This window comes from Calidris pugnax, unplaced genomic scaffold (assembly GCF_001431845.1).
Source record: "Calidris pugnax isolate Ruff unplaced genomic scaffold, ASM143184v1 scaffold44, whole genome shotgun sequence".
NCBI classification, from domain to species: domain Eukaryota; kingdom Metazoa; phylum Chordata; class Aves; order Charadriiformes; family Scolopacidae; genus Calidris; species Calidris pugnax.
Genome location: NW_015094506.1, coordinates 6069458 through 6091573, shown reverse-complemented (window position 1 = coordinate 6091573; position 22116 = coordinate 6069458). Strand labels below are relative to the sequence as shown.

The following is a 22116-nucleotide window of genomic DNA, read 5'->3' as shown; positions in this document are numbered from 1 at the left end:
CTCAGGCCCCCACCTGCCCTGGGAGCACTCAGGTGGGCTGTCTCCTGTATTTCAATCTCTGTCTTGATCGAGGGATTCTGAAATTGAACACAGTACTCCAGGTGCAAACTCACAAGTGCCAAATGGAGAAGAGTCTCTTCCCTTGCCCTGATGGCTACACTCTTGCTAATGTGAACCCCTGTGCAGTTGGCCTCCTTTGCTGCAGGGGTGCACTGGTCTGTCAGGACCCCCAGGTTGCCTTTTAGCCAGTCAGCACCCTGCCTGTCTTGTTGCTTAGGATTTTTTCAAACCAAACAAGATGCAGGATTTGCATTTTGTCTCCATTGAACCTCATGACACTTCTTTCAGCCCATTTTTTTCATCTTGTCGAGCTTTTTCTCAATAGTTGGGAGCTTTCTCCCCAGTCTTTTATCATCTACAGACTTGCTGAGAGTACTCTCTATCCTATTGTCTGGGAGTACTCTCTATCCTATCGTCTGGGTCATTACTAGGAGACAGCAGTATCAATCAGTTGGAGCTTTGATTAGTAACGAGCCACCAGTTGGATTTTGTACAATTGATCACTGTCCTTTGGTAGTCCAGCCAGTTTTCCGTCCCCTTATCATCTTACTTAGCCAGTCCAATCTCTCAAGTTTGGCTATGACAAAGGTATAACAGACTATGTTGAAGACGTTGCTGAAGCCAAGGTATCCAGCATTCACTACTACCCCTTTATCCATACAACCAGTTATACATTGGGTTAGTCAGTACACTTTGGCACTGGTAAATCTTTCCATCTAGTATTGAATATGGAAAGTATATGGAAACCTTTCCATCTAGTATTATTGTTGCCAATATCACTATAGGTAATTATCTTGCCCACTCATATTGTTAATAATAATACATGTTTCAAATTAAGTCTACTTAAACAGAAGCAAAATACATCTTTGGGATTACTTAAAAATCAGTCTTGTTTACTCATTTACTGTCAACCTTGCAGTAATTTTCATTAGTTAGGTTCTGTTCTTCACTGTGTTATACAGATGACTTACATACTGACAAAGGAGGCCAAGGGGAATTAGGATTAAAACCTCTTCCCTGGTTAAGATAAATTTACATTTTAAAGTCTTGATAGTGTAGCAGCATCAGTTAAGGATGTGAGAAATCTTTACTTCTGATGACTACAGCTGTCTCTCCAAGACTTACAAGGTGTCTGATGAAGGTAGGTTTGCGTTAAGACATGCTCTGAACTGGAGTGACAGAAGTACAAACATGCATCCCATTTTTTTTCAACTCTTTAAGGTAGTGACTTTTTAGCAGGGTTTGTGGCCAGTCATAATCTGCTCCAGTGAAATTAGCTGGAGGCTTCTGTTGGAGCCTGAAGAGCATAGTTCTGTGTTGATGGTCTACACTGATGAAAATAAGGGCTGCTGACATTTTTTGGGGTGTTGGTTGTTAGTCAGCTGAGTTAGCAGAAGACAACAAAAAACCCCCATATTTTTATTTTTTTTTTTTTTGGGGTGGGGGGATAAAAAGTGATGGCTTTTGGCTAGTCTGTCCCCACAGTGTATGGATGATATGTACTGGCAAAAAAAACTTCTGTTTGATACGGCTTGTTCTGGATTAACAAAATTTTGCCATTAAAAAGGGCACCTTCACTAGGTTAGGTTACTAAGCAGACCATAGTGCCGACATCATTTCTGATTTAGGTAAAGTTTGGGATCTTTTCCGCTTACTTATTTCTTGGGTGGGAAGGAAGTTGTTTATTGAATTCAAACTTTACACTTAAATTTCAATACTAGTAATGCTTTTTGCTTGTTAGAATTAGGATCAGGTAAGAGTTGCTGGACAGATTTTGAAGTATTGATAGGGAAAAGATGAAGTTTCCCTTCAGAATCATGTTACCCTCTCCTCTTTTAGGGGTAAATAAATATGAGAAAAGACAGGAAGATGATGGATTTATTATCTTGACCTTGTACTGTTGAGAAGGCAGCCACTGGATTATGAACAAGGGGGCGAAGTCATCTCTACTAGGAAAATTGTAGTAATAAAGAAGCTATTACTCACTCCATGTTTGCTATTTGAGTTCTAGAAAACCATCACCATCATGATATAAACTCACAATGATTTATGGTTACCTTTCTCCTCCTGTCTAAATGCTTTATTTCTTAGACTGTGACTATTGAGGAATGTTGTAGAGGATGAGTGATTTCTTCTAATACAGTGTGCTATGGATTGTCATGCATTCTAACATCTGGTATTTCAGATGATGTGCAGGAGGCTTATAACCTGATTAAGGACCTGGAACCTACAGCTCCACAGGTAATTGGAAATTGATGTAATGGTACATAAAGACAGGGGTTATAAGTCGGTATGAAATCTGCCACATACAAAACTAGGATTCTGAGGACATTCTCTGCCCCATTCTCACTTGTAAAACTTTTGTGTTCTCCATCTTTTTATCAGCAATAGACTTTATGATCATGCCTAAAGTGTTATATATGAGCATATATGAGTGAGTACTTAGCACGTTTATTGCCATACCACCTGGGGTCAGTAAGAATACAGCTCTGTTGCGTGCAGACTTGATTCTAGTGAGCTTACCATTAGTGCATATATAAAATCCCTCTTCCAACTGCAGCTACTTGTCACTTCTGCCCTGGTGATGGTTACCATCCTGCAGATCTACTAACTCAGATGCTCCTGTGGTTTGTCCTGAAGCCATTTCAATAAAAACAAGCTAGATTAAATTAAACAGTTTAAATAATAGGTCTTTTCTAATTCCATCTCACTTTGGCTGCAATGAGTGAAAACCGCAGTGTCCCTTGGCTGCTACTGTAATTTTCTTTTGTAGCTATTCCAACATCTTTAGTCTCTGATTTATTCCTCTTTGCAGTTTATTTTCCAAAGGTCACATAGCTGAGCATGAAAAGGACCTTTCATGAGTCTGTGTGAGGATTAGATGGAGAGAGGGAAAAGGAAAACTCCAGAAACACAGATTCTGTGCTGAAGAGTGTCTTCTACTGTTGCTTTTCACTTCTCACATTTTTCAGTGTAGCAAAACTTACTTGAACAGTTTTCTGCAGCTATTGGTCCTTTAGCCTACATTTCCCCCATATAAGTGCGTAATATTAAATAACATGATATCATTCTTGATATTACATTTTGAAATTAGTATGTTTGTGCTTTTTTTCCATTTTTCTCACTCACATTTGGAAGGAACTCCCTGCTAAGACTTGCAAAACTATTTGCATATTCTCCTTCAGTTCTTCTCAAATTTCATCTTTGTCATGACGCCTGTAGGTTAGAGGATGGTGTGCCAAAATGATTACTTTGCTTACTGGCTAGTACTCTCAGGTTGTTTTCTTGCCCTCCATTGTTGGTCTGCGTACATGTCTTTCTCTTTTTCCATGTTTACATCTGTGACAGGGCTGTCCAGGTTTATCAGGAGTAGCTACTTCAATAGCTATAACTCTTAATTGTAAGATTTGAATAAGACAAATGAATCTGTGACATACTGAGAAAATCTTGCTCAGACACGAATTAAACTATAGTTGTATCTCATAGTAGGGATTACAGGGTACTTTACTCGTATTCCTAATTTCAGTAGAGTAACATGACGACAGAGCACACACCTCTTGATATTTTTGCCCTGATGAGAAACGCCATGCATTTTCTAGCAAGGATGGTAGTGGTTATTGTTAACCTATATGGATACTTGAAGTGGGATCTGTGCATTAATATGACAGCATTGCGCTTGATTATTGGCCATGGGATGGTGAAGAGGACATGATAGTATGTTATGGTGTTTATTACAGTGCGTTGTCTTTGAGCCTAAGACTTGCCAAAAAACACACAACGCCTTTGCGTACTTGTGGGGGAACTTCATACTACTGTGCTGAAGCACTACTGTAGTATCATAGTAACTAGCTACCTATTAAACTGAGTTGGGATAGAGTTGAATTTAGGAAGAAAATAATGTACAAGCAAGCTTTTACGTGTCTCTTGAAATCTTCACCTTGTCTTCTCTGATACTTTTTACTTTTTTTTCAGGAGTACATCCTCAAAGGAGTGGTAAATGCAGCACTTGGACAAGAAATGGGCTCGGTGAGTGAAGCCCATGAGGTTCTCCAGCTTCTCCAACAGTAGGATGCGAACAGATCTGTAGGGACTGGAATGGAGTTAAAGAGGCAATAATTTCTCATTTAGATTGCAGGATATCAGAGTCTTTAAGTCTTCTTCCTCCAATACTCAGTCCAGAATGAGTGCAATGCAAATCTCTGTTGCTAGTCCTGACAATAAATCAAGCTCAATTTGGCTTCTCTGTCCTGCTTCCAAAAACACTGTTTGCTTTCTACAGTGTTCTTGTGTATCTAGGCACATACCATGGCACGTTTACCTTTTCTGGTTTTACTTCAGCGCTGGTTTGTCTCCCCATCTGTTCTTCAGAGTGTATTTTCACTGTGTGTTGTGCCATCAACTGTGGAATTTATCTTGAATTTATTTTTTTTTCCTCTCCCAGAGAGATCACCTGAAAATTGCTCAGCAGTTCTTCCAGTTGGTGGGTGAATCAGCCAGCGAATGTGGTATGTTTGAAATGTTCTTTCTCCATTATGTAATCCTTCTTACAGCATCCAAATATATACCATCATATCTTTGTCTTACTGGTGACTGTTAGCATGACTATTGCTAGGCATTTTGTTGCTATAGTATGAGTAACAGAAAGTCTAGCTTATAGCTTAAAACAAATTTGCAAGTTTAAATTAGAAGACTCAGTTAATTCCAAACCTTACTCTATGTATTTGGCTGGAAAAGAGGCCAAGTGTTAGACTTCACTGATAGATGCTGTGGCAGCTTGCCTCGGACTAATAATACCCATTATAGAACGAGAAGACAACAGCCTGTTAGATGAAGTCTATGGCTGAAACCTCACAGGTACAAATGTAGGACTGCTAATGAAAGGCTATTGAGTGGAGTCCTAGCACGGAGCATGCCCTGGAACTAAGGGTAATAAAAACATAAGGATGAATTTGGTTACAGCAAGCAATGGAAGTTCTGGGACTAACTCCTTCATTGAATCAAAAGAAATATGACAAAACCCAACCAAAAAAATAAGTAAAAGTAAATATTGAAAATACATTTATTCAAAAATAGACCAAAACCTGACCTTGTCTTCCCTCCTTCTTGCCAAAGTGAAACCCTAAATCAAAAAAAGCCAGTGGTTGGAACACAGAAATTCAGCCAAAATGGGGCTTCCCTGCGTCCTTTGTAGGCATTATCAGTAGGACTATTTTTTTGGGTGCGTAACTGTGCACATTTATGGTGCAGAGAGCTCATGGTCCTCAGAGACAGAATGCTTTCTCCTGTGTCCATGGTGACTAAAGAGAAGGAGCTTAAGAGACGGAGCAACAGCACTGATGAAGCTTTCAGAAATAGCGTTGAGCCGTTTCTGTTCCCCTTGCGGCCCCTGTACTGTTGAGATCGTGTCGCAGAGAGCTTCATGTTGGGAAGGCTGAAGTGGTTCCATCAATCAGCCTTCCCTAACACATTCCTCTTGCATTGAGACTGTCCTTTGGGAGTCAGGATCCCAGCTAACAGAAAGAAGGAATATGAACTGTAGTAGTGGAGGACCCTGTTAGTGGGCATACAGCTAACTAGCTTTGTGATGCTAGTAAAGTCACAGGATGACTGATACAATGGTGGTGGACCTCTTAATGCTCATAACAATCATGCAGGTGTAATAAGTCACCATAGCACACATGGATAAAAATAATACAGAGATAATCTGAGAAAAGATATCCTGAATAGATGTATAGTGAAGATATAGCCCAAAATCAAAATGGAAATTGTTAGGAAGCTAAAGGTCTGAGTTTTACTGTGAAATATTTTTAAACTCATATGCAAAAAAAAGGCAGAGAGACTGAAACTTGAGGTATAGTTAAGGTGGGGGGAAAAAATGAAAAAAAAAAAAGGAAAAAAAAAAAAGTGAATGATTTAAGCTCACCAACTCTTGGACGAGAAATGGAGCAACCAGCAAAGAGAACCAGAACTCACTCCTCCTGCTCCTGACCTGCAACGCCAAATGGCCGGGGGGGGGAAAAAAAGAAAAAAAAAAAAGGAAAAAAAAAAAAAGGGGAGGGGAACAGAAATGTAGTCTGATTAGGGAGGTGGGTTAATTGGGGGGAAAAAAAAAGAGCCTCTGGGATGGATTGATTCCAATTAAAGGTAAATGGAAACATTATTACTGCAAGCATCTTACACTGTTGGTACTTCCATGTAAAAATTGCTTTGTCATCTTTTTAAAAACTTACGAGAGAAAGCTGACATGCAGAAGAGCGCACAGTTCAAGGTAACTCCTTTAAATAGTGTGAGGGGTTTTTTGTATCCTCAAATGAAGGACGGGTGGAGGTCAACAAACTGTTGATAGGAAATAGAAGAGGCAAACAGAGTTCAGTTTGTATAGGACATAACAAAAAGCAAACACATGAAGACCAAATACGTTTTTATACTACATGTTTTACAAGATGATGAATAAAGTGGAACAACTGATTTTAGAAGAGGAGGCTATAAACCTAAAATAACTTTTAAAATGCGATAGGAGAAAGGTAACATGTAGGATATTGTTCCTATTTGATTTATAATGGGATATTACTAGATAGATGATGCCTGCCAGTGGAGAAATAGCTCTAAACATTATAGAACCCTTCTCTCAAAAATAAAGTAAATCTCTTTTCTTTATCAGTGAGTAACATAAAATTATTTTAAATTATATGCTCAGATAGGAGATTCATCGTATTGAGGCTAAATTATTCACCGACCAGCCTGGATGGGAACAGTGACTGGCATATTAAAGAGGTTAGAGATTTTATATAGACAGATAATTAAATAGTAGTTGGGGACTTCTATTCTGCCCATATTTACTTAGTAAGTGCAATAACACGGCATTTTTAAATGCTCAATTTTAATCTTTCTTAGAGAATACAAGTGAACAAGTGACTCTAGACCAATACAGAGATTACATAGAACCTGATTTCAAATTTTATGATGAAAATCCAGTTCTGTCACAGTGATCTCAGTATAATCAAATTCAAAATCCATGTGTTAGCAAATACCTCAAAGAATTTCCACAGTGCTAATTTAAAGAAGGGAAGCTACATAATAACCTTTCTCATTTCTAACAGAAAATTCTCAGTAAAGTAGCAGTGAAAAGGATAAAATGCACCTGATTTGAACACTTGAAAGAATCTTTTGTTTCTTTAAAGAAAGGGCTCGTATTCATAATTAATGAGCTTTAGGAGACAAATAATGACATGACTAGGTTTACCAATGGTACAAAATTACCCATAGTAGGAAAAATGAAGGCTTCCACAATGATGAAAGCTGTGGAAGACAATATAAAGCTGGGTAATAATATGCAAATTAAATTTAGCTTTGATAAATGCAAAGTAGTACATATGGGGGGGAAAAAAACCCTTAAACTATATTTGCAAAATTATCAGAAAAGTTGAAGAGAACCTTAGGAATTGATGAGGAAAGAGAGAACAAAGCAAGAGTAATTACTGTGTCATTGTATACAGATGTGGTACCCTTCCTCGAATAGTCTCTGCAGTTCTGCTTCTTACACTTAAAAAAAAAAAAAAAGGTACATAAAGAAAGGTTACAATAAAGACGGCGACGATGATCAGAGAGAGGGGATAGCTTCTTGAACAAGGGGACATTAAATGAAGGAAGATATGTGGCCTGAAAAATTATGACTGAGTTTGATTATGGTTGTGATACAGAACATCATAAGTGACAAGGAGAGGAGGAATAGAAAAGAATTAATTACTGTGCCATACAAAAAATTAGGAGCATTGAAATAAATCATCAAGCATGACAATTAAAACAAACAGTAGGATTACTTTTTAATGTAAAACAACTTATTTGTTATAGAATCTTGTGAGAACCAGAAAGTATAAAGACATTCATAGAAGAAAACTCTATTGGCTGTTTGACACAAAATTTTCAGTGATGATTAGGAAGTCCTCAGTGCAGATTTTTGGAAGGAAATTTGAAAGGAAGTGGCACTACATAGCACAGCATCTATTACATGTGAAATCAGAGTATATTATTTCCATAGCTGTATATTTTTACTCAGCGAGCTTCTGAATCAGACAGACTTTTGATCCAATGTGGTCATTTCAATGTTGTGATGTAACTTAATGTATTAGCTGCTATGTTGTATATTTGTTTTTTGATCTGCTGCCTCTGTTTTGCTGGATTTGGAATGGAGAACAGAATTCTCACTGTTTGTATACTTGGGCTTTTGCTAAGTAGCCAGTCCTGCTATTCAAGCATGTAAGTCATGCTTCAGCACTTCCCACTATGCCAATCCTTGCAGGGAGCTAGTACCATTAGATTCTGTTTAAGATCTCTATCAAAGTACTTAGCTGCTTTGCAGATTTATAATACGAAAGTAGGTTGTGCTTGTTAGAGTGAGGAAATCCCATGCTATATCTTTGCTTGCAATTGGGCCTACAAAATTTTAAAGTGAATTTTAATGTGGATTATCAAAAATGAATGGATTAAAATGAAGATGTGGAATATTTTTTCAAACTTCCTCTTGTTAAATGTAGAAGTCCCTTGACTGCATTAAGAAAAAACAGACAGTTTAGGAAGGATACTGTGTCATGTATTTGTAAAGTAATTTGGAGTCATCAATTAAGCCATTTGCTATTTTTAGCTCGATCTCTGACTTGGAGGTTCAAGGAATGTAGAGCAGACAGAGTTAAAGTGACAGTCCTTTCTGATCCATGTACACATTTCATCTCATGTTGGAAGTTATACACTTCAAGAGGAGTAGAGACACCCAAAACAAAAAAACTCAAAAGAACCAGGAAGCACGTAGAGTGTGGGAGTCAATATTCACCCTCTGGCAGCAATAAATACCACCCAGAAGAGCAGTTTGTATTACTGGGGTTTTTTTAAGCTTAATAAAAATTCTAAATCCCAATGACGTAAGTCAGACCTGGCATTAGAGAGGAGGCTATCACTAGATTTTTGTAGTTAATTCTCATGCTCTTCACCCAGGGTCTCAACTGGATGGAAAACAAAACAGATCAGATTTCCGAGACAAGTTAAAGAGGAAATTGGGCAAGAGGAACATTAGTGAAAGTAAATGAACAGTAACATTTCCATTAAATGCAGCACTTAACGTAAATCTTACAAACTACCCTAAAAACACTGGAAGCATAATGGAGAAAAGCACCCATTTCATTTTCAGTGGCTGTCTTTTAGGACCAGTCAGACATATCTGGTGTTGGGTGGGAGGAATGAAACATTTCTTCTGGACTTTGTGCAGTCTTTTCTTTGAGGTATTCTTAGGTCACCCTAAGCAATTTTTCAAAATGAGAACTTTTTCCTCTTCGTGCATGAGTCACATGGGATGAATTAGAACTATAAAGCTCTAGTTTTCCTGTCACTAGTAGTATTCATTGCTGAGTTGTATGAGATTTACAGCTGTTTTACTTGTTTGTTTTTTTAATGAAATCTTTCACTAAAAAGTATATGGAGGATAACAAAATTTTCTGCCAAAATGTGGACATAAGAATAAATACTGAAGCTTAGAAACTCTCCAGTTATATATGGGAAAAGTGTGGTTCTGTATTTTGTTACTCTGATTAATTTTTACTGAAAATGTTTTCTCAGTTTTAAATCCTCTTTACATGTTTATTTGCTTTTTAAAAAAATTTTGTTTATCTTGCTGTGAGTTTATGAATGGTGTGGTTCAGACATAGATAAGGATGAATTGTCTCTATATGGAAATGATAGGACATCCAAGCTTAGTATCTCCTAGTGCTGAAAGATAAAAAAAGAGAATATTCTGCTTTCCTTTGAAATATTTTTTGAGATCTTATACAGTGCTTTTGAGGAATAATTACTACCTTATTTAAAGGACAATGTACAGTTTTCCAGTGTAATGCTGTATTCTGTGCCGTGGTATGGAGTCAAAATATTGGTGTTTGGATACATGAAATGTCTATATACAGAAGAGATATTTTCATTTTCTAATGTGGATTAATTGATGATAATTAACCTACAGGAGCAGATTACTCCAGGGCTGTTGGTAGCCTTAGGATCTTATCTCCTGTCACCTTACCAAACTGCACACAGCAGCATGCTCTCTAATGATCATTTGACATAGTCAAATATGATTTGACATCGCTTGCTCTTACGCCTAACCAGCTGCTACTTGGGTTTGTCCATCTCTGACCAATCTCTGCTGGTTGGATCTAACAAAAATTAGTCCTAGTAAGCTTACTTCAGAATCTCTAAAAAAGCTTTGAAATAGTTTTTCAGTAGCACAACTTACAATTTCAGCCTAGATGACTACATAGTGTGCTGGCAGCAAAGTTTACTAACGCTCACTTGAACTGTTATGCTTAAATTATTTATGGCTTTACTACTTCTGAGCAATGTGGTAATCCCAAATGCCTGGAAATCAATCTTTTTATTGTATTTTATCACTAAGTATTTTCCTGTGAATGTGTTAATTTTTTTAATAACAATATTTTCAGAGTATCAAGTTAACTCTCTTACTGAAACTAAAATTAAAATATGTAGAGCTTTTTTTTTCCAGGATAACTGAAAAGCATAGTTTTAAAGAAAAAAAGCTAATGAGGTTAGGATAATAAACACAGGCTTTGTATCAAATTTCGTTTCCTAAGAGTAAGACTAATTCACAGTAAAACTATGCTCTATAAATTGTGTCATGGAAAAGGCCTGTTGCTTAAACGATTTGTCTCTATAGAATTTGCTGTTGAATGCAGTCTTGCAATAGTTATTGTATGCTGTAGAGAAAGTTGACAAGATGATCTAATAGTTTTTCTAACCTCTAGTATGGTCCTTTGCCTGAAAAGGCAAGTTACACTATTTTTAGAAGTTAGCTGCTTTGATCGTTGCAAGCAATCTTGGCAGTAATTTCTATTACCATATGATTTTTAAATTCTACAAATCTGCATTTCTCTTTTTGAATTTTAGATACCATTCCAGGGAGACAGTGCATGTCCTCCTGCTTCTTTCTTGTTAGACAGTTTGCTAATGTCCTGATTTACCTCAACTCAGTCAAGGTTAGTATTATTGTTTAGTATTGGTAGTACTCTAATGCATGGAATCATTACTTATGGAATTTGTCTGTACTCTGTGTGAGACACTGTAAACATAAAAAGGGATAAAAACACAACAGTAACAACAAAACACAGGAAAAACAGTAGGACATAAATGGTTAATACAGCAAATGGATCAAAATGTAAAGAAGCAGTTAGAAAATAGCATTGTGCACCATGGTGGGCATGACGGTCTCATCATGCTTGCAATTTAAGTATCATCAGGCTTCCTGGTGGCATCATGGGAGATGAGGAAGATAATTTAAGGAAAACAATGAAAAAAAAATTGTGGTTATTTACAGGGTGGGCAACATGGAAGAAAAAACCCAAGTGTTTTCTGAAGACTTATCAAATGAGCAATGGAGATTATTGTTGCTGATTAATAACTGGGGACAAGGTTTTAAAGAATAAGAGCATGTAAGAAAGATAGGACATGAAGGAATCGGAAACTAATAATGCTTATATTTTACAGGGAAATACCAAACCATTAAGCTAAGAATATTATTTTTGCAGATGTAATCTGAGTCTTACCCTGCAGGCAATGTTGTATTTTTCAAAGTAAGAGAAGGAGTTTGCAGTTATCATAATGCAGCATTAAGACATCACCAGTATTCAGTGGATAAAATGGGTGTAACATACAGATATCGAGTTATAAGTCATATGTGAGGAAAAGAGAAAGGCTGGAGTGTGATCATAGGGTTAAGTGATTGTAGTCTTGTTCCAGTGATTTGAAACTAAAGATATAAGAACTCTGTATTTGCTAGGAAGAGGAACAAGAATCTAAAAAGAAATTATTAGGGTGATACACAAGATGAGTACAATTACAATGTTCTAAGGAGGGTGAGATCTGAAGAAAAATGTGGTTGTAATGGTGCCAAAAACAGCTGGTGGGTGAAAAATGGTGAAGGTGTTGTGTTTTTAAACTTTGTCTGGAAAGAGGTCATTGAAGAAATCCCAAGTGTCTGTAGCCACTGGAATGGGTCCACTGTAGTGCAATGAAGAGACACCCCACCACCAGCCCAAGCTGGAGTGTGTGTGTGTGTGTATTTGAAGAAAAAGAGAGCTGGGAACTAACCTCAAGTTAGGCAAAACAAATTTCACTGTATCTGAAAGTCAGATTTCTAGTTATAACTGATCATCTGCTTTCAGTCTACAGCCAATGGAGCCAGATGGTAATTTCCAGAGGAGAATTCATCCTGTGCATTTCTTACACTTACCTTAGAATGGAATGAGTCACCGCATAGAAATGCCCAGCTCGTTCCTTTTTCTTTAAAAAGTTCTTAAACAACTAGAACAGCTTGGTTCTAACCACCAAGGTAGATGAGAAAGCTTAGAAATGAGAGAGAGAGAAGAAGAATAGCATCTGGGGAGGCAACTGAAGTTTTCATTAATTGGAAAGTAAGGCTAGAGTTTATAAAGGAAAGAGCCAGAAACAAACAAGATACTAAACAGAAGTTAAGAGGATAAAAGTGGGCAATAGAGTGATCAGGGAATATGTCAGAGTCATGAAGCAAAAGAAGGGAGGGGATTAGGTGAGACCATTCTGTGTCTCTGAGGGTATAAAGGATAGTTGTGTAGGAAGGGTTGGAAAAAAAGTCTGAAGGGAAAGAGAAGAGCATAGAAAACTATGTCACTTTGTATGATGTTAGTAAGAGCCCATGGAGAGAAATATAGGTAAGGAATAGATCTAATGTTTAAAAAATGTCAGAAGGGAGGCAGAAATACTGAACAGATACAGGTATGCAAGTCTTCAATCCTGCTGTATTTATCAGTTAGAAGAAGGAGCATTCTTGCCTTGTCAGATTTGGGAGAAACAATTTTATTATGTGTGCATAGGAGAGGGGAAGGGTTATCTGACTGCCATTTGTTTTGTTTTGAAAAAGTAGCTGTTGTGCGACAGCTGTTGTACATACTTTTAGCAAATTATAACATATATGTGGATCTGAGTTTATAAGCTGGACTTGTCCATATATACATGCCTTTTGCATCAGTAAGCGTGTATCTGTTTTGATTTGACCCATATTTAGGCAATGATAATACTTTAAAAAAAGAAAAATATTCCCTTGGTTTTCACAGTTGTATGGAATGTGAATGCATTTATAAGGGTGAAACAAAATACCAAGCTAAATAAAGAAAATTCAATATTAAAAAAAATTGACACCTTTCACTGCACAGTGGTGTACTCTTCTTTGAAATACTAGCCACTACCCCCTCAAATGCAGAAAGAAAAGTGATTCAGAGAATAAATAGAAATTGAAGTATTGTCTTAAGAGATTTAGAAGACAGATATTATTTGCTATAGAGGGAAGTTAAGAAAATAAAATCATACACAATGAGGATTAGAATAAAGAAGGTAGATTTGGAACCTCCATTTGTATTAGGAGAGGCTAAAAACAAGATACAACTTGCTGGAATTGCAGCAAATTCACAAATGTCTTTTCTAATAAATGCATTTTGCTCCTCTCAAAACGCAGTTGGTTTATGGAACTGACTGTCACAGTTCAAGGTAGGGTTGAGGTTGCAAGTTTCAAAGGTTTTAAAGATTGTATCTAGCAAGTTGCAAAAGTATTAAGCTTGAGTAAAGTATGTATTTATTAAATTCTTGAAGGGAATCATAAATACTGGTAATCTGAGACATAATGCAGTTGATAAATAGCAAGGACTAAGAACGAAAGTTTTCTGCCTACTACCACTTTCCTTGCATGGCCCTTCTGAAGTAGTTGTTCATTGTAATTTTTTAGCTGAGACTAGCGTCTCCTCAGGTTTGCTTAGGTCATTTATCTTCTCTTCAGGTCACGGGGATGCAAATAATCCTTCCTGTACCATGTTATAGGCAAGGTTTAGGTGCTTTTACAGTCACCTTTGTATTTCGTTCACAGGAATAAACTTCAGTAGAATCTCTGTAGCTCTTTAAGTGGAGCTGTGCACTCTGTGAAGATTGTTTTCATGATATTCTTTCAGGAAACACCACCTTCATCCATGATTGATTAAAACTGCTTTAGGCATGAGACTGTCTCAAAGGACACCTTATAATAAACATATTGCCAGCTCCCCTGAGGGTGACATTATAACACTGAGGATTAACTGAGAAGACAAGCTGATTCAGGCTCAGATGAGTTCTAGCCACAACGAATGCTTCGTTGTTCAACTAAGTATCTGAGCATCTCATTGAAATGGACATCGCTTAGAGCACAGTTAGTTTTATGAAAAGATTGAAGACCACAAAAGAGTGAAGTCCAGTACATATAATGTGGTTCCAAACAAAAGGAAAAAAAAACCAAAACATCCAAAACATCTAGCTGCTGTGACTGTTCTTTAACTATCAGCAGCACTAGTTCATTTCTACTGGTTTTGGTTTTGCAGCAGGTCTGATCGCTAGTACTAATACAGCCAGGATAGAATCACAGAGTTTTTGAATCTGGTTACTGACTGCTTGTCTTTTCTGTTTTAATTCAAAAATACAATGGGGGCTATTTGAACAGAGGGAAATACTCATACAGTAAAACTAGCATCTCGCTCACCAGCTTTGCCTAACCTGGGACTTGTGCTGATTCACATGAAACTATCATTGAGGAAGAATACAGCGCAGTGTTGTAATTCTCATATGGTGAAACCAGTTAGTTCACCCTAAGGGCACTGAAATGTTTTCACAAACTGAGCTTAAGATTCTCCTGATTTGGTTCACCCTCATGCTTTCACATAGCTTGCTGTATCTGCCAGCTTTTGGACCCTAACATAGACTATTTGGATGAAACCTAGACATCTGGCAAATGGTGGCAACCCCCCACCTCTCCTCAAGGCACTAGCTTGATGTGTGTGGGTGGACTGGATCAGTATACTTTGACTGCCTGTGACAGGGAAGGGAAGAGGTTCCTCAGGTGTCTCTACATCATTAAATAAGATAAAGAGCACTGGGAAAGGGTTTTACCCCTTGCTGTCCATATATTTTGTACAGTCCCAACTATGCTTTTTACCAGCTCCTCACTTTTTAAATGAGGAAACAAAACAGAAGTTTGATCATCCTACACAAGTTCTGTTTCTCTTCTGGATGTTACATAAGGAAAAACATTTCTTCTTCCACACACCTTGTTCTTAAGCACCCAGGAAGGTTTTTCTTACAGTAACTATAGTGGATAAACCACCCTACTTTTTCCCACACTCTTTCATAAACATTGCACCTCTCCTCAGCAGGGATCCTTAATCCCATCCACGACTGTAGTAGCTGTGGTTTTGTGTTCCACCTTATCTCTACCAGGTCTGCCAGTGCAGCGGTATGGAACAGTGCTGAATGTAGAACATACTCAGCTGACTTTTGGTCATCTGAGTTATACTTTGATCTCGACATCTGAGCATGATCAAACCTTAACTATTTGGATTAAACCCAAACATCAGCCTAATCTGTACCTAGAGTTGTATTTCCTGCTTTGGCCCATTCAGCTTTTCAGAAAAGATACAGCTAGATCAACCTGATCTGTCATTAACCAGGTGCATCCAGTCTATTATTATGGGAGAGAAAAACTTGGTGTTGGGCTTTGGATGGAGAGAAGGATGAGTCTAAGCAAGGCTTGAGCTTAAGGAAGTCCTATTACAAGTTGTGCTGCCCTGGCTACAGCCCAGTGCTGCGGCTCCACCTCCATCATGTGATCCAGCGTGTCAGACTAGCATCTGTCACATAACCAGATCCACAGGATCTCTTGTTGTACCTTGAGAAGTCTTGGAAAAATAAACAGTTCATCTCCTTAAGCCATTAGGGAGTCAACTGCCTGTTTACCACCCCAGTGGTGAAATAAGTGCTTGGGAGGTGAAAGAGACCATGGCACCACAGCATGACTTCACATGCCCAAAGTGAAAATTATACCCACAAAAGCTGCCACTACAATTTTGAGCTTGGAGCATTCTCCAGATCTCTCATGGTTAATACTGTGGAATGTTCCAGCTGTGTTTGTAGTCACAAATGTAGGATGGAAAGCCAGTCCATAATTTTCTACCCACTGTTTATAAGTGCTGCATGTTCATAATGTGGGTTTTTCTTTTCGCTTCCCATTGTCTTGATATAGTCTGACTCAGATTTGGGGGTGGGGACAGGGGGAGGGAGGAGGGGGCATTTTTAATGTTGTTATACCATATGAGGAGGTTTTTTGTTTTATTTATTTGGGTTTTGTCTGTGTGGCTTATTTTCCAGAGTTATTTCTACAATGATGACACTTTTAACTTCAACTACGCCCAAGCCAAAGCTGCCATGGGCAATTTTAGTGAGGCTGAAGAGGTATGTATTTACTTTCTTTAAAAAACAACAACAAAGACATTTCCCACATACTCCCCTTTTTCCTTCCTTTTCTCTCCCTCCAGATCTTCATGTTGGTTAAAAATATGCAGGTTGGGTGAAACATCATCTTCCCCTTCTTAGAGGAACTGAAACTCTCAGTGAACACTATTCAGAAAAGATTATTTTGCTAATCTTGTAATGTGAGGTATATGGGGAGTCACGCTGCTTGTGGCGCATCACAAGAGTGCTCACAGCTATCTCTAATTGATCAAAGAATGCCCTCTTAATCAGATTTCCTACGCTTTGTCTGGGATCCCAGGCAGTCTTATTGTGCAGACTGACTAGGGCGTGCTGAGTAAAAGACACTGAATAGTTAAGGACTTCTAGGTGTCCCTAGAAATTTGTGTAAAAAAAAAAAAAAAAAAAAAAATTTCTTCCTCTGGGAAATGTGGGTGGAAAGCAGGAAGTGCTTACTATCTTATTCAGCAGCATCCAGATGCAGCTGGAAGAGATTAACTTCTACACACAGCATTTTTTGTGTCTATGTGCAGTAGAAACTTAATTACAACGAAAATATGCAAAAGCAAATAGCTATTATGAAGATGGAAGCAACATTTTCCACAAGACCAGAAAGAAGACAAGCCAGGAAAAAAAAAAAACAACAAACCCACAACCAACCATGTAGTCTAAAGTGAATCATATAGGTTTGGTTTTTGGCTTTTTTGTTTGTTTTTTTGTTAGCTTTTTCCCATCTTTCTAACTTTTTAACTCTTCAGGTTTCTTAACAGAAGAGCCCCCTCTGGGGTTTTTTCTTGGATTTTTTTTTTCCTCCCCAGCACCCACCCCCTCAATTTCTGTTACCTGAAATTCTCTCTTTAAGTAAAATACCCAAGACTGTCAGGCAACATGGATATATATTTCAATTCACCTACCTTAATTTAGTTAGCTTAATGAAAATGCAGGTGAGTATCTTAAAATTATGCTAGCAGGCAGTGCTGATAAAAACGATAATGCTGTAAGTAAGCTTTAGCTGCAGTCCGGCAACAAAGAAACACAGATGTGTAAACTGCTGTTAATCCACAGTTTTCCTCTTACATACTTAAAAATGATTCGATGTAAACTTGTTATGTAGCTGATGCATATAAATAACAGGATTATGTAATTAAATTGATTAGCCTGCCCTACTGTCTGATCTTTGCCTGTGATGACACTTTCATATAAAGATCATCCTTCCCTAGTTCATAAACTCCACATGTAGCATTTATTAACTTATTAAAAGCTTACCTCCCTGGACATAATGAAATAAAACCTATGATAACGTACTACTTACACTGATAATGCTGCTGCTTTTTTTCTTTTCCCCACCCCCAAAATTAGAGGGTTAGCAATGTGTAACCAAGAAAAATGGCAGTAATTTGTGGAACTCACTGTTCCAGTACATACATCTGCTCCTACAAAAATATTTTGAGTTTTTCCAGTAGCATCCTAGTATAGTTACAAATATACCTGTAGAGAGGCATAGGAGGCATAATACCTTTTTTTTACCACCCCCCGCAACAAGTAGAGCCAGAGTACGTTTTAAAATGTATAACTTCCCCCTACACATCCCTTTAAATGCAGAATGTAATAAACCTGTATTTGTACATTAAGTTACAAAAGACAAATGTTTTGCCTTGGAACCTTACTGAAACCAAAATGGTTAGAAATGGCTTATTGCCGACCTGGAATGATCTCTGACATGTATGGGGAGGAAAGGCTCATCTGTATGTGAAACTTCTGGTATTTCAAGAAGATGCTAATGTAATTGCTTGCATCGCTTTCTAAACAAACACGTTCCCAAATAGCTTTTCCCACAGGCTCAGTGTTCCTTTGTGCTGTTTGTGTTGCGTGGCCACACACTGGCACTTGCTCAGAGCAGGCTGCGCCCTCTGCCCAGCCTGGCCTTTTGAAGCCACAGAAGTCCCTCGATAAGCATGGCACTGTTTGAATCCTCCACCTACCCGACAGAGAGATGCCCCAACACTGCACTCTTCTCGTGAAGCAGTTGTTCCTGTGGCTTAAGCCTTAGCTGCATGTTGAAACGAGGCAGGTCTGCCTTCTGTTTGTTTAAAAGTACGCACATGTATAATCTTTTATTTTCCTTCTTCCTGCAGGTGTTCCTTTTGATCCAGAGTGAGAAGATAAAGAACGATTTTGTTTACCTTAGCTGGCTAGCTCGCTGCTGTGAGTCACTTTTCTCTCCACATTGCAGAATACAGATCCTCCTCTATTGCATCAGTCTTGGCAATCCAGTTTCCTAATTGAATTTAATGTTGTAGGTGGATGCAGGACTATGAAAGTGAAAAGCTGATTGCAGTAGTTACAGTGTGGGTGGTTACTGTACCTTTCATACATCTGGCTTTAGTAAGCAATTACTGCTTCAGTGTAATGCTATTGTAGTTCCATCAACGCAGTTATGTCCTAACCAGTGAACCTTTTCCTTCTCAGTTGTTTACTTAGAAAATCTTCACTCAAGCAACTATCTTAAAAGACTGAGTTAGAACTCTAAAATGCTCAGAGTAAAATACAAAGTAAAAGCATCTATACTGAGTCAGGCCCAAGGGTCTGTCTATTGCCATGAGAAGCCAAAAGGGAAGAGAAGAATCAGGCAAGCACACACAATGTTTTTCTTCCCACCGTGGTACTCTGCATGTTCTCCAAACTCCTGTGCCTGAGGGATGTCCTTTATAATCTCCAGCATGTTTTTTTGCCCAGAAACTTTTCTGTTCTTTTCTTGAACCCAGGAAGCTTTTCCTATGTTTAATATCCTCTAGCAAATTTTATTTAGTTTTTCTTAACCAGTTTTTAAAACATTGCAGAGTACACCACAGTACAGATAAAGCTACAATGCAGTACCATATGCAAAATAGTACAGAGGTATGCTTTTCTAATGACTCAAGTCTGAGACTCCCTAGGCTAATTTGTTTTCCTTACAGTGCCTCAATACAAAAATGTTCTCTTATCAAACATTTTTCAGTAGTTGTACTTGGAATGCAAATATGTACGTTTTGGGACGTTATGCCATATTGCAGATGTGGTCGACATCTCTAATGTGATCTTTCCAGACAGACATATCACACCTATGGATGCCTATCTATTACTATTTTAGGAGATGCTACTTTATTTCCTTTTTCATTAAGCTGCAGTACACGGTTGTGTCTGAGTGCTTTATATGTGAATGGTTTATGTGATATTTTTAATAATTTTTTTTTGATGGGAGAACTCCCGTTGCAAAGGTAATTCATGGTTGTTCAGTAGATAACATTCATCCCTTTGATTCTGTGCTATAGTAGTTCTTTGACATACATCTGGGGATGCAGAACTCTTTGAAGGTGCTACTTATACAATAAGAAGAATTAACACCATGTTAACAATTAAATTTTGTCTAGCTCTTTTATAGGATTTGCTATTTATTCTTGAGCGTGCCTTTTGCCATTCTGAATTCCAGCTGAAGTTTCAGTAGAGCTGCTGTATTCTTCTGTGTCTGTCTTAAAATTTTGATTTTTCATTCCCAAACAGCTGCTGGAATTCTTTGAAGAAACAACTGTTCAGTGATGAATGTAGTTATCTTTTTGTGTCAAGTATGTAAATTACTATTAGATCCTTCTGGATGAAAGCTGCTGTAGAAGTTGCAAAGTACTATAATACATTCTTGTCAGAGTATGATTAGGTATTGAGTCATAAACAATTCAATGCTGAAAGATTTCCAAAGGGCAAGAAGTATCAGAGATGCATCTTTTTTTGGATGCTGGACAGTATTTTTTGTTTAATAGTATTGTACTATTTATACCCAATTCTTCTTGAAGAGAAGTTAAAAAACCCACTAAATTAGCACAATACACCATTTCTCTAGATAGATGGGTTGGTGTTTGGAAATGAAGACCTGGCTGTTTGCCACTGTGTATGGTATCTGGAGCCGATGAAAGAAAAATCTGGTTTGATGTCTTGCTGCCTCCTAAATGAGAATTGTCTATAAATCCTGTGATTTGGTGTTACTTGTTTATTGTTGATGATTGCTGTGCATTCTAAAACAGTCCCTCTTTCGAAAGAGCACAAGAGTGGTTTACATGTGAAAAAACTTGAAAAAGAAAGGAAAGCTTTATTTCATTTTCTTTCCTCCCAGTACTTGAATGAGTCTGGAATTACCAAAATCAACCTCAGATTCAACAGAATGGATTCTTATCTCCAGAAAATCACAATTTTGGAACTCTTTGTGTTCAAACACCCTAGTAGAATTTCCACTAGCTGAGATGGAAGATTCAGATTATTTTATTTCCATTGTGTATAGTGGTGATGTTTAAAGTTAGACCAATGAAAAATTCTAGTCATATAGGCAAATTTAAAACCAGCGCAAATTCTCAGGAATTTAGAAACATTTTTTCTAGTGGACACATAGTGACAAGCTTTGTTATGCTTGGAGGGGCTTTGCTCCCCCACTCACCCCCCTTTTGGTTTGTAATGAATCATGGGAGTTGAATGTTTAGATTGAGGTGGGCACCAAGCATTAAAGATCTCAGTTCAATGTCAATTAAATTTTTTCTGTGTGTAAAAACACATAATCCCAAATCTCACCATCTAAAGGGAATGCCACAGTTCATTGTCCTGCATAAAGTAACTTCTCTAGTGCTTTTCTTTCTGTTCCTTCATAACATCGGAAATCATGAGAGTTGTGCTTATTGTTGTATCTGTGAAATACAAATTGAGATGTAAATTTAATAGTTAATCCTCTTGACAATGGTAGTCTCTGAATTGGCTATCACTATTAAGGCAGAAGATAAAGCCAAGTTTCCCTTCCCATCCTTCTGCTCACAGAGTGAGGCATGTGTTTACATTAAGCAAAGGAATTTAGGAACATTTATTCCACCTGCCATTGAGTATTGTGTGTGGCATGTTCTTTTCACAATCCCAGCTTTTTGTTGTTATTGCAGATATTATGAATAAGAAACCGCAGTTGGCCTGGAACCTCTATCTGAAGATGGAGACCTCAGGGGATTCCTTTAACCTATTGCAGCTCATAGCAAATGATTGCTACAAAGTGAGTCTTCTCTTTAGAACTGTGTATATGGCGTGTTAATTCAGTGATTGTACCAACAGCCATTTTCTTGATAATTTCCATCAGTGTCATCACTAGTAAACTTTCTTTTATAACGGTGGGATGTCTAATAATGTAGATGAGTTGGCAAGGATTAATCGGTATTTTAACCTACAGACCTTCTTGGTGGACAGCCCACTGATTTAAAATGTTGGTAAATTACTGCATGCTTGAGCTATCAATAACTATAACAGTTTTTTCTTCTATTAGGGATTCATTGTTGGTAGAAATGACAAGAAACTTTTAAGAAAAAAAAAATCTAGCATAGGTTCAGCGAGGAGCCTCATACTGCATTGTCTTTCTGGGACTGTTATTTTTTCCTTAAAGCTTTTAATGGCAATGGGAGATAGCTCCTTTGTTAATCATAAGAAATGGAAAGAGAATTCCTACAACTACTATTCTATTACCCAGGTGGGACAAAGAGATGCAGGGTGTGTGTAGTCATTAGGAATAAAACTATGCGGAAAAAATGGTGAGCTTAACTACCAACAGTGGGATCCCTGCTAACACATAATAGTTCTTTTTCTGAACCTTTTCTAGACGAGGACTTTTAAGGACATGAGGTTAGACTAAGCTGTCTAATATTTTTAAAAGCC

At 37.7% G+C, this 22116-nt stretch overlaps 1 protein-coding gene across 4 annotated transcripts in view; it reads left to right on the top strand.

Annotated features, from left to right (window-relative positions):
• The window catches only part of TTC26 (tetratricopeptide repeat domain 26), a 48715-nt gene that overhangs the window by 21233 nt on the left and 5366 nt on the right, over positions 1–22116 (top strand). For all 4 annotated transcript variants that reach the window (XM_014964157.1, XM_014964158.1, XM_014964156.1 and 1 more), the window contains exons 10-16: positions 2246–2301; positions 4033–4086; positions 4502–4565; positions 10999–11087; positions 16306–16389; positions 18543–18612; positions 21357–21463. In XM_014964157.1, the coding sequence (XP_014819643.1) occupies positions 2246–2301; positions 4033–4086; positions 4502–4565; positions 10999–11087; positions 16306–16389; positions 18543–18612; positions 21357–21463 (524 nt within the window). The remainder of the gene's footprint in view (positions 1–2245; positions 2302–4032; positions 4087–4501; positions 4566–10998; positions 11088–16305; positions 16390–18542; positions 18613–21356; positions 21464–22116) is intronic.